Below are 13,109 nucleotides of genomic sequence, written 5' to 3'. Positions count from 1 at the left end.
GGGGACTCAAGGCCACTGATGCTCTGATAGCTAGAGTTCAGGGACAGGAGTGAGGGCCTCTCATTTTGGTGATCACTGTGCTAAAAAACACCTTGTGGATTGCCTCATCAGATCTGTAGCCTTGGAGCCCACCCTGAATCTCACACCTTCCCTGCACCCCCACCCAAAGGCTGGCGGCTTAGAGGCAGAACATCTCACCGAGAGATATGTGTAGAGCTGAGGGAGGCAGCTCTGCAGTCTCTTCCCATCTTGCTCCCCTGCGGTCAGGGCTGTCTGGGCCTTGCCCATCTCAGGGTGGGGCTTAGGAGGCACCTCTTGATTCCTTAGAGGTGCGTTAACTTGAGGCCCCTTTCTGTTCTGTTCCTGTTCTAAATACTCACGTTTGAACAAAATGGGAATGATTTTTAGGAAGGGTTCTAACATTGAGTAAGATTCAGTCCCCTCCAAACTTCGATCTGCTCCAGTCCTTAAAGGGGCTCGTGTGAGACTCCCTGGTACCAAGGAGCCCAGCAGGCCCTAGCTGGGATGGGGGAGAGGGGTAAGACTGGGGGGCTCCAAGTGCCAAAGGGGTTTGAGTTAGGGGTGGGGTGTATGCCCCCTGCAAAACTGAAAGGGCAGGGAGCAACCAGCACAGCACCCAAAAAAGCAGGGAGCAACCAGCACAGCACCCAAAAGAGTCTGGCCCGCGTTCGAGCCAGTATCGATAGGGCTGAATTTCCAGTGAGTGAAACGCGCGTCTGATTCGACTTCACTGTAATAAAATGCCCTGCACATGTATTAACACCAGTCGAATCCCATCTGCTTACCAGCGCAGTAATTAAATCTAGAGACGGGCTCCCACAGAGAGGCCGGGGATTGTGATGGCGCTGGTCTTGAGCCTTGCGGGGTAGGGGAACCTGGGGAGGAGGGTCCTTCCATGTGGTTTGCGTGGCCATTAGTAAGCTTCTCGGGCGGTACTGAAGGACGCCTGGGCACTCTGCGGCTCTGCGCGTGCAGCGAGCTGGGGGCGGAGCCTGTCTGGGGGCGGGTCCAGGTCCAGAAACAGGGTACTGCGGGGGACTGAGTCGCGCTGGGGGGCGGAGGCGGAGCCCGGGGCGGGGGCGGAGACAGGCCTAGGGGTTGCTAAGTCTCTGAGGGTACTCAGCGGGCTCAGAGCTGGGCAGCCCCGACGCAGGGGGCGGTCCCTGTGGGGAGGGCGGGGCCCGACGGGCGCTTGGTGTGGCCGAGGCCATGAACCCGCAGCCGCCCGGCTAGGTCCCGGGCGGCTCTAGCCCAGGGCAGCCCGCGGAGGGCTGGGCCTGGCCTCCGGCTCCGGTTCCCGGGCCGGCGGGCGGCCGCTCACCATGCCCGGCAAGCACCAGCACTTCCACGAACCCGAGGTCGGCTGCTGCGGGAAATACTTCCTGTTTGGCTTCAACATTGTCTTCTGGGTGAGCGCCGGGTGGGTTCCGGGCCTTGTGCTGTGGGTGACCGGAGCAGGAGGTTCAGTCCCCTACTGGGGATAGACCACACCCTGCCACAAGGGCTTGGGATGGTCTCCCCATTCCTTCCTCCCACCCCTACCTCCACGCCCATCTCCAGGACCACCAGAAGGAACTGCCGGGAAGCCCAAATTGCAGGGGGGCGGATCCTAGCCGCCCCGGGGATGGGGTTGGGAGCCTCCCTGTGTCTTCCCAAAGCCCGGCGGAGAAAGGGGAGTGTTTCCTTGAAGGCCCCAGGGGCACGCGTGGTGCAGGTCACCCTCTCTCCTGCCCAGCCCTCTTTGATACCCTGAGGTGTAGGATGCACGCTGAGCCCCACCCCTGATTTAGGGGGGCGAGTCTTGTGCGACGGGAAGGGCCAGGCTCCTCCTGCCCCCTTGCCCCGCCAGTATCTGGGACTGTTGCCTCGCCTTAAGCTCCGGCAAAGGGGATTGGGCCAAAGCCCCTCCACCCCCAGCACCTTTCTGGGAGGCCTTGGGGCTGAAAGGGCCAATAGACAGAGTCCTGGGGGAGGGGGAGAGATCTCCCGTTGAGAGGCCTAGAGCTGGCCCTGGGGAACAATTCTACATTCCACTGCTGACCCAGCCGAGGCTCCAGAGCGGGCCTGCCCCTGTCCTGAGGAGGGAACTTCTAGTGCCTCTCCCAGGGTGGCATCTGTGGCCCTGGGCCCTGCCAAGTCGTCTTTCCTTCTCCCTCCCCCATCTCATCTCTCAAAGGCTGCTTGCTGCCTCTGCAGTCTCTGCTCCTGCTACCTTGGTCAAAATGCCAGGCCTATTTAGTTTTGTTCAGCAGGACTCAGTGGCACTGCCCATTGACCACATGCTGCCCGTGCAGTCATGTGTGTGTGGGGGTATCCTTTGGCCCCAGCAGTGCTCAGCTCTCAGAGGGTGTGGGACATGTGCAGAGAATGCTGGTGGGGAAGTCTGGAAGCCTGGATTGTAGCAGGCCTAGCTGTGAGACTGTGGGCAAGTCACTTCTCTCTGGGGCTCTGCTTCCTTGCTTGGGACAGGGTGATAATGAAGCCAGCCCCTCAGGGTTAGACAGATTAAATGAATTCTAACTTACTGTATTCTTGAGGCTACATTATTATCTATAGTTTACATATAAGGGAACAGGCACAGAGAGGGTAAGTCACTTAATCTAGTCACACAGCCAGTAAGTGCAGAGCCAAGGTGACAGCCCAGTGGGCAGTGGGTGGAGGTAAGGCAGAGCACTGAGCAGAGGGAGCCCCCAAATTCCAAGAGGGGACAGATATAAGAGACCTAGCCTTGTTCCAGGGCCCCTGAGCTGGGGCAGAATTTGAGTTTTATGTTGAGGGCGGTGTGGACCAGTGAAGGCATCATTGCTGGGTGATGGGTCTGTTCTGTCCCTTGTATTATAGGCAAATCTGTCTGGCTGCCATGGGGAGTGTGGGTCAGGGGCAGGGTTGGAGGTGGGGAGACCAGGGAGGAGGGCTGGGGCAAATCTGGGGTGGTGGGGGGGTAGGAAAAATGAGGAAGGCTTCAGGGGAAGTCGTAAGACTAAACTGACAGGACTGGGTCACTTAGAGGTGGAGGGAAGGTTGCAGGTTTAGGTCAAGATGGCCTAAGGGAGGTGCCTATGAAATAGTCCCAGAGATTGTTTTGTTTTAATGGAAAGCAAACTCTGGTGTTACCCTGCCCAGAGCCTTGCAGTGGTTTCTCACGAGAATATAGTTCAGACTCCTCCCCATGGCCTCCAGCACCATGTGGGGTCTGGTCCTGATGCCCTCAGTTTGTCCCTCGCACAACCAAACGTGATCTTACCTCAGGGCCTTTGTCATTCCCTCCCCCTGAATTCTCGTTGTTCCTTTTCATCATTCAAATCTCAAACTAAAATGTCACTACTTTCCCGAATTAAAGCACACCCCCGCCACCCCCAGCCACTCCCCATTGCATCACCCTGTTTGATTTTCTTTAAAGGATGTGTTGGAATCTGAAATTACCTTGTTTGCTCACTGTGGATTTCCCCTGCTGCAGTGTGAAAATTTCATAAGGGCTGAGAGCTATCTGTCCTATTTGCTGATGTACTCCCAGCACCTAGAACAGAGCCTGGACCATGGAGGTGTTTACAGTGGGGGTCTGGAGCCAAGCAGAGGCTCTGATGGTGATAGGGAGATGTTCGTGTTATGAAGGCGTGGACAATGAGTGTGAGGACGAAGAAGGGCAGAAGGCTGAGGATGGAACTGGTGATGGGGTGGCCCCGTGTATGGGGGGGTGAAGCTGGGAGGGAGGCTGAGAAGAGGCATGGTGAGGAATGGTGTTGAGTTAACCACCGAGGGGTTCAGGAAGGAGAAAGTAGTGATGGTAGCCTGTCTAAAGGCCATGGGCGGGTCAAGCGGGATGAGGCAGGAGAAGTGATGTTTGGTTTCACATCCCAGATCCAGTGTGGGGGAGGGAAGGGAAGACATTTTTGAAGAAAGCCTACAGCAGTGGGAGGAGCGTGGGGTCAGAGAGGAGAAGGCATTAAAGGTGAGGAGGCTATGTCCTGAGGGAAAGCAGCCTGTAGAGAAAGCAGGTCTGGGGGAGGGATCTGAAGAGATGAACTCATGGCCCTAGGCATGGGCAGGAGGTGATGGGTGGTCAGGAATCTGCTCCGTCGGGTCTCTTCCCAGTAAGGAATTGAGGGCAGGATGGCAGGTGGCATTTAGAAGGCCCAGGCAGAACTGTGGCCACGTTTTCTGGGATACAGCCACTGGAGCCCCTCAGCTGGGTCCTGCTCGGCATCAGGAATCCTTGTCATTTAGGGGGCTTTGGTTGTGAGCTATGAGAATGGAACTTGGTAGAAAACAGCCTCTGGCAGACAGAGGTTGAAATGGTGGGATGGCGGTGCGCTGGTGGTCACAGAGTTGCAGGGCAGCTGTAGGGCCAGACTTGGGAGGGGGCAGAGGCCTGGAGCCCCAGCCTGGGCTGGGGTGGGAGCAACTGCTGTTGCTTGGTGGGAGTGTCTTGTTTCCCTTCTGCTCCAGTTCTGAGTTCCAGGAAGGCGCCCCTGATGTCCACCCCAGGGCTAGAGAGCATTCAGTTTTCCAGGCTGTGTCCTGTGGGGAAGAAGCACTGACATGTGTTCTTGGGAAGGTGGAAAGGACCCTGGATCCCATCTACAGCCCTGTGCCCTCTTCTTTTCTTTCCCCCTGAATACCCTGAATGCTGGGGGAAAAGAGGGTCTACTGGGACTGGAGCAGGATGCTGGTGCCCCAGCCCTCAGCCCCTTGCTGCTGCTTTTGCAGGTGCTGGGAGCCCTGTTTCTGGCCATTGGTCTCTGGGCCTGGGGTGAGAAGGTAAGGTGGTGGGGTAGGGCGTGGGGCTGCTATGGGTCGAAGTGGTAGGAGGATCACCACCCCATTTGCATCTGCTCCCCTGGTACAGGGCGTTCTGTCCAACATCTCAGCGCTGACAGATCTGGGAGGCTTTGACCCCGTGTGGCTGTTTGTAGTGGTTGGAGGCATCATGTCGGTGCTGGGTTTTGCTGGCTGCATCGGGGCCCTCCGGGAGAACACCTTCCTGCTCAAGTTTGTGAGTGTCCTCCACCTAGATCCACTGGGGACCCCAACCTCCTCCCGCCCACTTCTTGCATATAGTTTGTGCTTAATAACAGGTAGTTTTATTATGTTATTATAACAATAATCATCAGATTTGTGTTATCTATATTTATAGGATCCTTTCTGTTGTAAGTGACTGAAAACTAGTGGCCTAAGCATAAAAGGATATTTATTGGGTCACTAAGAAAAGCCTAGGGGTTTGCTGGCTGCCCGCACATTCGGATCCAGGGGCCACCACAGTGTCACTTGGCCTGGTCTCTCTGTTTCTCAGCCCTAACCCTCTGGATTGGCTCCATTCCCCATGGGGTACAAGGATGCCCAGGAACGGTGGGTGGTAGGTGCTAGCTTCATGTTCCCCTCCTAGGAACTCCTATTGGAGGTTGAGGCTCTTCTCAACTATTCTGTCCAAGTCCTTTAATTGTATCTTCTTGGTTCTGATTGGCTGTCTCTGGACCAATCCCTGTGGCCCCTGGGGAGGTAGGGCTCTGATGGGTGAGCTCCCGGAGCATGCCCAATCCTCTGTCTGGGAATGGGGGAGGAGGTGGCGAATGCTCCAGCTGAGCCACAGAAACTGAAGGTGTAGGTGGAAGGTAGTTTCTCAAAGAAAACAGGTGATTACTAGAGGAAATGGAATGGACGCATAGATAAAGACAGCACTGTCTTTACCATCATAAAACAACACTGACATGATAGAAGGTGGGGATTCTGGGTGGTGGTCTTAGATCCAGGCAGGGTGGGGGAGGGGTGGAGCTCTGCCCAGTGGCACCCCAGGATCTGTGACTCACCTCCACCATCTATATGCCCAGTTCTCCGTGTTCCTCGGTCTCATCTTCTTCCTGGAGCTGGCGACAGGGATCCTGGCCTTCGTTTTCAAGGACTGGATTCGAGACCAGCTCAACCTCTTCATCAACAATAACGTCAAGGCCTATCGGGACGACATTGACCTCCAGAACCTCATTGACTTTGCTCAGGAATACGTGAGTCCAGCGTCCAGCACGGGCTAGCCACCTGCAGGAGGCACCTGCTGGGCAGAGGAGTGTGGGAGCAAGTTCCCTGTGTGCTGGGACCATTCCCTCACCTACTGAGGCCAGGCAGACCCCAGGAAGAGCCAGGAGGTCCCCTGTCCGAGGGGAGGCCAGCCCCTGCTGATCCCTGCGGGTCCTCATGTGCCTAGCCCTGCAGAGACACAGGGTTGGGGAACAGAGGCCAGAAGCTCCAAAGTGGCAGCTTGTAGGTCAGCGCATACATGACTCTTATGGGAGGAAATGTCGTATAAAATTATAGATTCTCCCTTCCACTAAACCCTGGGCCCACAGTATTGGCTGGGGCTACACTGCTGCTACCGTCTTTGCTAGTGCAGGGGTGCTTTGCCACTGTCCCCACCACTTTGTGTTCTATTACACCTGTCGGCTCTCTTCTCTTCCTCTTTTCTTAAAAAAAAAAATTTTTTTTTTATTGGGGAATATTGGGGAACAGTGTGTTTCTCCAGGGCCCATCGGCTCCAAGTCGTTGTTCTTCAATCTAGTTGTGGAGGGCACAGCTCAGCTCCAAGTCCAGTCGCCGTTTTCAATCTTTGCAGGGGGTGCAGCCCACCAACCCATGTGGGAATTGAACCGGCAACCTTGTTGTTGAGAGCTCCGGCTCTAACCAACTGAGGCATCCGGCTGCCCCTCCGGAACCTCAGGCAGCTCGTTGTCTTCAGTCTAGTTGTGGAGGGCACAGCTCACTGGCCCATGTGGGAATCGAATCAGCAACTCTGTTGTTCAGAGCTCACGCTCTAACCAACTGAGCCATCCGGCCGCCCCCCTCTTCTCTCATTTATATTAATTGTTTGACCTCTGAACATGTTAGAGTTTGAGACTCCCGACAGAAGCTCTGCCCTCAAGCTTACAACCTACCCCTGTGGAGAAGCAGTCAGTGAACAGTTCATGAAATCCTAGATACCTCACACCTACAAGTTCTCACCTGCTCACACAGTCACCCCCAGTCAAACTCATTTACACAGTCACATCCTGTCTGCTCTGGGATCCAGAGATGAATTAGAGCTGGTGCCTGCTTTCAGGAGCTCTCAACCTGGGTCCAAGGCAGACATATAGCCAGGTGGTTAGGATGTGGTTTGTTCATTCAACACGGAATTGTTACAGGCTTATCGTGTGCCAGGCCCTGGGCTGGGTGCTGGGGATTCTGAAGTGAAAAAAGCAGGGACCTGTCCTTGTGGGGATGGCAGTGGGGGGGAGCGACGGATTATAAACAAGCAAAGCAAACAAATGGAGTGTGTGTGTGTGTAAAGTTACAAATTGTGGTAAGGACTGAAATGGGGAAGGGTAGAGAAGGGGAGAGCCTGTGGGGGGTGACCTTGGGGCAGGAGAGGGAGCAGGGTTGTGAAGAGAGGGGGCAGTGCTCCCCAGCAGGTGCTGGGGAGGAGAGGAGGCTGGCAGAGGCCAGGATGAGGACCTGTGCACACACAGCTACGCGGCCATGCCTCATTCCCCTGCCGTGGCCTACTGTGTCTGCTGCTCAGCTGGTCCCTCAAGGGCTGGCTGGCCGGCAGCCCGTGCTGCACGCTCCTGTCTCTCCTGCTAGGTCGTGACCACCTTGCTCTATCACAGCCCACATCCGCCATTGCTCTACCTAGGGAGGTGTCTCACCATGTTCTGGGTGGGGGTGATGGGGATATGGGTGCTGACAGCAGCATTTACTAAGTGGAATGGGAAAGTTATGATGGTGGCAGGAAGGAAGAGAGGGCTTCGTAAAATCTCGGGGGGAAGTGTGGGGAGACCTGGCACCGATGGCTTCAGTGGTGCCTCTCCCCACAGGGCTTGGCCTGGCACCCACCCCTCAGGGTGTCCTGGAGGAAGTCAGAGTCCTTGGGCCAACATTCTTGCCCCATCGTTGCTTTTTCAGCTTCTCTTGGGTTAGGGGGACAAGCTCAGGAGCCCCTTCCCACTCCTCCCTGCTCCCACCAACCTGGGGAGGAGCGTAGAGCTGCTCTGATGGCCCTGGGCCCGGGCCCGGGCCCAGCCTGTCTGTTGGGGTTGAGGTATGGGGAGGTATCCCCCCTCCTGGCTGCTTCTACCCCCTCTCCCCTCCCCAGCCCGGTCTTGTCTCTCTACAGCCTGGGCCTGTCCCCAAACAGGGTGGGCCTGGCTCATCTGGGGCTCTCCCCTTCCCCTTCCAGTGGTCTTGCTGTGGAGCCCGAGGGCCCAACGACTGGAACCTCAATATCTATTTCAACTGCACTGACTTGAATCCCAGCCGGGAGCGCTGTGGGGTGCCCTTCTCCTGCTGCGTTAGGGACCCTTCGGTGAGTGGGGCTGGTGAGGGGGTGGGAAAAACCCACCACAGGGCTCACTTGGCCCTGCCCTAGGGGCCATGCATGTCAGGAGGAGGTCATTTCACATGGGGTACCCCTACCAGGCTGGGGAGTTTGTGTCCGTGGGTAGCACTGAGGGCTGCTGGAGCCGGGGCTGTGCCTTTTCAGCGAAACCTATCTCTGATTGTGGTGAGATGGCAGTTGCAGGACCCCGGGCACATGGCCTGGCCCACCGGGCTCCCAGCACCCTGTGTTCCCAGCTAAATGCAGCTCAGGCAGTGTCTGCTCCTGGCCAGCCTGAAGTTTGTCTTGGGGCCGGGGGCTGGGTCACTCCCTTAGTCATGGGTGTATGTGGCAGGGGCCACCCAGGCTGCAGCTGGCTGCCACATTCCTGGGCCACCATGCTGGGGTGGCAGGGGGTGGGGGTTCTGATCCCTTTATGGTTTCAGAGCAAAAAATTCTTACAGTGATATCCCTCCAGTACAGTTCATCTGGGACACTGAGGGCCAGGTTTCTTCGCATTTTTGTAAAACGTGAGTAGGTACAATTCCTAAACAGGAGGCACCTCAAGCTGGCGTGTGCTGGCGTCAGGCAAAGAGGCGCATGGGCCCCAGCGAGCCTCGCTCAGGAGCAGTGGATGCGGTAGAATCCACATTTCATCTGCTTCACCTGAGAAGCAAGAACCATTGCAGTGCTGGGCGCCATGGGCCCTGGGGGTGCCCCCTCACCAGTGGCTCACTGGTCTGTTTCTCCTCAGGAAGATGTTCTCAACACCCAGTGTGGCTATGATGTCCGGCTCAAACTGGTGAGAGGGCCAGGGCCAGGGATGGGGGTAGCCGGGGGCCCTGGGATGGCAAAGGCCCTCCATAAGCTCCTGTGAGGGGCCTCAAGGATTCTGTGGGGGAGGGGATGCAGCGTCCCAAGAACCATCCAGGCATGCAGGCCTTGGTACTGCCAGGCATGGGGGCAGTGGGCCCATCGGCATGGGCACCGGTGCGTCTACTCATTCCAACTTATGTGAGTACCCACTGGGTGCCAGGCATTACCCTAGGCACGGGATTCGTGCTCCTGAGACACACAGAACCCGCTGTCAAGGCACTCCCAGTCCAGTGGAGGAAGAGGCAGGAAGCTCCATGATAAATAAATGTGAACAGTAATGTAACCGTTTCAGCTAGGAGCTTGGAGGAAAATAAAATAAGGGAGATGATGGGATTGAGGCTGGGTAGTTCAGAGAATGTCTCGGAGGAGTGGGCATCTGTGCTGAGACCCCCATGATGAGAAGGAGCCAGCCATGCGGAGGCCTGCTGAGGAGCAAGGCTGAGGCGCCCGGCCCCGGGGCAGGTGTGAGCGTGGCAGGATGGACTGAGATGAGGCCTGAGGTGGTGGGTGGGCTGAGTGCAGTGCCTGTGTGCCCCCCACCCTGCCAGGAGCTGGAGCAGCAGGACTCCATCCACACCAAGGGCTGCGTGGGCCAGTTTGAGAAGTGGCTGCAGGACAACCTGATCATCGTGGCCGGGGTCTTTGTGGGCATCGCCCTCCTCCAGGTACTGCCGAGGCCCCGCATGCTGCCCCCCCACCCTGGGCCCCCACCCCCCACCCTGCCTCTCCCTCACCTGCCCTCCTTTTCACAGATCTTTGGCATCTGCCTGGCCCAGAACCTCGTGAGTGACATCAAGGCAGTGAAGGCCAACTGGTGAGACTGCCATGCTGGCCATGGCCACCTGCCTGGCCTTCCCAGGGACCCTCCACTGTGCCGGGATGGGCAAGGCTGCAGGATGCGTTTTTGCTTGGACCTGAGCCCCACAAGGGGCTCGTGTGCGGGTGTGCTGTGCGCCCACAGAGAAAGCCACGTGGCTCTGCCTAGGCTGCCTGTCCTGGAGCTGTGTGCATGGAGGCGCGTGTGTCGGTGTGGGTGTGCACAGGGAGCCACTTCTTACACGTTGTGTGGTGAGCTCTCCAGGCGTCTGGGAAGGGCCCAGGCTGGGACACACTGTGCATGGTGACGACGGGGTGGGCTTTGGGGCCTGCTGTTGCCCAGAAACAGCCTCATGCAGCTTCAGAGCTCCCTTATCTGTTAGCTGTGACCTTGACCCTACCAGGAGCCCACTTTTAGCCTCAATGTCTCAGACTCTAAAATGGGTCCAAGAAGTTTCTCTTCTTTGCTTTCCTCTCAGGCTCAAACAAGATGATGGCTACAAACTACACAAATAAACAAAACCTTGAAAACCACTGGCTTACGCCCACCATCTCGAAGGTTGTGTCAGCTTCAGGGCCCCTGGCCTGGACCTACCCTGCCCTGTTTTCTTTGGCCTGGGTCATGCATACATTTGAGCCAACTTTTAAAACTTGGTATATTTCACATAAAAGTCCAGATCCCCAGCTTCTCGGGAAGAGGCGATCTGGCCCCAGCAGCTCTTCAGTGGCAGTCTCCTGGGACACACAGTCCCTGCTCTCTGATGCCCGCCTGGCCCATTCCTACTCACCTCAGTGCCCTGCCCAACTCATAGACAGGGAGGTGACCTCCCCCACCTCTGTAGGGTTATTCCTTGCTGACACCGCAAGGCTGCTGTGGTCAAGCCTGGAGTGAGGCACAGGGATGTGAAGAATGGGGAGACTGGACCCTGCCCTGAAGAGGCTGGTGAAGGGGCCGCCCCTGCTGGGACTGAGACGGGTGCCAGAGGGCCCAGGAGGGTGGCTTAGGGGTAGTATAGAGAGCAGCAAGGTTTGGGGAAAGAAGTAGCTGGAAGCCCAGAGCTGGGCACCCATGGGGTTGGGTAGCCTGGTTGGGGGGCCATCGATGATTGTTGACTCCTGGGTTCACTACTTGGAATCAAATTCAGACTCTTCCCCGTGGCCTGCAGAGCAGCCACCAGAGGGCGCACCAGCACAGCATTCCCTGCGTCTGGCTTTCCTCTGGCAACCTCGGGGTGCGGCCAAGTGCTTGGTGTGTCCGCCCTGCTTACTAGTGCTTTGGGGTTCAGGAGCTTGACAACTTCAGAAGGAGCCAACTGGCTCAGACTTGGGGGAGTCTAGCTACTGCCCCCAGCTCTGCCTCTTAGCTGCATGAAGGAGTGTGTGTGGAGTGACTTGTACCACTCCCTGGGCTGCCCTGTGGATGAAAGGAGCGCTTTGGGCTTGTTCCCAGATCTCAAACTCAGACAGGTGTCCCGAGGGCCAGGGAGCTCATAGATGAGTGAAGCAGGCCTTTGAGTAGTGAGGCCTTTGCAGTACAACTTTGACTTTCCCAGTGGTACTGGAGCTGGGACACTGTTTTGTGACAAGAAATATTTGCACGATCAGGTTGATAATGGCAACTGGCCTTGGGAGACGATAGGGTGTGTTGGGGTCTAGGGCAAAGCACAGATCCCCATCTGAAGTTGGTGGCTTTCATTAAGTTGTAGCTAACTGCTCTGAAGTAACAATGCAGGTCTAATGTCAGAAATCTGGAGAAGCAGAAATCCAGATTTTTATGTAAAATATTTCAACTTTTAAGTTGTTGGCAACTAATGAAAAAAATTTAAAAATGCTGCAAGCCAAACAAAAGGCGTGGGGGCCAGCTTTGGCCCCCTGTGCCACTGTAGACCTCTCTGGGCTAGTCACCCATCGGGGCCCCAGCTGCTCTGCCATTCAGGTATGCTGGTAGCTGCTGCCAGGTGGGCAGGGCGTTGGGCATGCAGCCAGCATCGTGGCTCCCAGATGCAGACTGGACGTGTCCTGGGTCCCTGACAGGCGCTGGCTGCAAGTGTTTTATAGATGTTACAATAAATGCAATTCACAGTATTGTGCACGTGTCTCATGTTTTCAAATGTTTTCACTACCCCCCCACCCCCCCAACTTCACAATCCCCTTGTGAGGTGGAGATTCTTTTCTGATGAAACCGTGGCTCAGACAGGGGAGGAAGTTGCCCAGCACACAGCTGGAGAAGGCACCCAGCTCTGGCCCCTTTCATTGGAGTTTTGCACCAGACTCGTCCTGCTTTTCTGACACATCAGGGTGAGACCTGCGAACTCAAGTGCCCACCAGTAAGGGGCAGTCAGCTATCATTCCCCAAGTGGGAGGTGAGCAACCGCTTAGGTGCTGGAGACGAAGGGAAGGGCAGGGTCTGGCCCTTATGCTGCCTTCTTGTGAAGGAGACAGTAGGCAAGTAAGCATTCATGTTGGTAATATATGCTGTGGAGAATGTAAGAGTGATGGGCTAAACAATGACAGCTGGGCTGTGGGAGAAGGGACCCCTTGATGGGGTGACCTGGGGAGGGGGTGCTGTCTCTGGGAAGCTCTGGGAGGACAGTGTTCCAGGTTTTGGTACCAGCTGCCCTAGAGGCCCTGAAGCTGTAGTGGGCTCGGCATGAGGGAGGCTGGGGTCCAAGAGAGGACGGAGTGGGCGAGGGGCAGTGGGCATGGACAGAGGGAAGTGGTGGAACCAGCTTATGTTTGGTATTAGGATTCATGAGATGGGATAGGAGTGACTGGTAGGGCTTGGTTGTGACCCTGGCTGGGACCCAGAGTTTTGCAAAGCTCAATTTTGCTGCAGGACATCCATGCATCCATCTACCCACCAACTCATCCCCCATCCACTACCATCCACTCAGGGAGGCACTGGCTGGAGGCTGGGGTTACTGAGGCAGCTCACAACTGCCCTTGCCCTCCTGAGCCTTCAGTCTCTTGGCAGAGGCAGATGGAGCAGCTGTAGTGGTGTAATGTGTACATGGTGACGGGCACATGAAGATCACTGCTAGGTGGGATATTACGCTGGTTA

At 56.5% G+C, this 13,109-nt stretch overlaps 1 protein-coding gene across 5 annotated transcripts; it reads left to right on the top strand.

The window, feature by feature from the left end:
• The first annotated feature begins 1,094 nt into the window (after window positions 1–1,094).
• TSPAN17 (tetraspanin 17) lies at window positions 1,095–12,133 on the top strand. 5 transcript variants are annotated; one of them, XR_012489765.1, is made up of 9 exons: window positions 1,097–1,430; window positions 4,729–4,779; window positions 4,868–5,014; window positions 5,847–6,017; window positions 8,219–8,344; window positions 9,115–9,158; window positions 9,781–9,897; window positions 9,985–10,046; window positions 10,528–10,582. XR_012489765.1 is itself a non-coding variant. In XM_019756128.2 (9 exons), the coding sequence occupies exons 1-9, from the start codon at window positions 1,344–1,346 to the stop codon at window positions 10,562–10,564; spliced, it is 846 nt and encodes a 281-aa protein (XP_019611687.2). In that variant the 5' UTR covers window positions 1,098–1,343; the 3' UTR covers window positions 10,565–12,133. The 5 variants fall into 5 exon arrangements, 4 of the variants coding, with proteins under 4 accessions (XP_019611689.2, XP_074169534.1, XP_019611688.2 ...); XM_019756128.2 differs by having other exon boundaries at window positions 1,098–1,430; window positions 9,111–9,158; window positions 10,528–12,133; XM_019756130.2 differs by lacking the exon at window positions 4,868–5,014 and having other exon boundaries at window positions 1,095–1,430; window positions 9,111–9,158.
• The last annotated feature ends 976 nt before the right edge of the window (window positions 12,134–13,109 follow it).

This window comes from Rhinolophus sinicus, linkage group LG10 (genome assembly GCF_036562045.2).
Source record: "Rhinolophus sinicus isolate RSC01 linkage group LG10, ASM3656204v1, whole genome shotgun sequence".
In the NCBI taxonomy this organism is placed as follows: domain Eukaryota; kingdom Metazoa; phylum Chordata; class Mammalia; order Chiroptera; family Rhinolophidae; genus Rhinolophus; species Rhinolophus sinicus.
The sequence above is the reverse complement of the archived record's forward strand: the minus strand, read 5'-3'. Positions and strand labels throughout refer to the sequence as shown.

Excerpts from the sequence above, each read along its gene's own strand:
- TSPAN17 (XM_019756128.2), top strand. The coding sequence starts at position 1,344 with ATGCCCGGCAAGCACCAGCACTTCCACGAACCCGAGGTCGGCTGCTGC. Across the intron at positions 6,018-8,218 it reads TTGACTTTGCTCAGGAATAC|TGGTCTTGCTGTGGAGCCCG; the intron begins GTGAGTCCAGCG and ends TTCCCCTTCCAG. Across the intron at positions 9,159-9,780 it reads ATGATGTCCGGCTCAAACTG|GAGCTGGAGCAGCAGGACTC; the intron begins GTGAGAGGGCCA and ends CCACCCTGCCAG.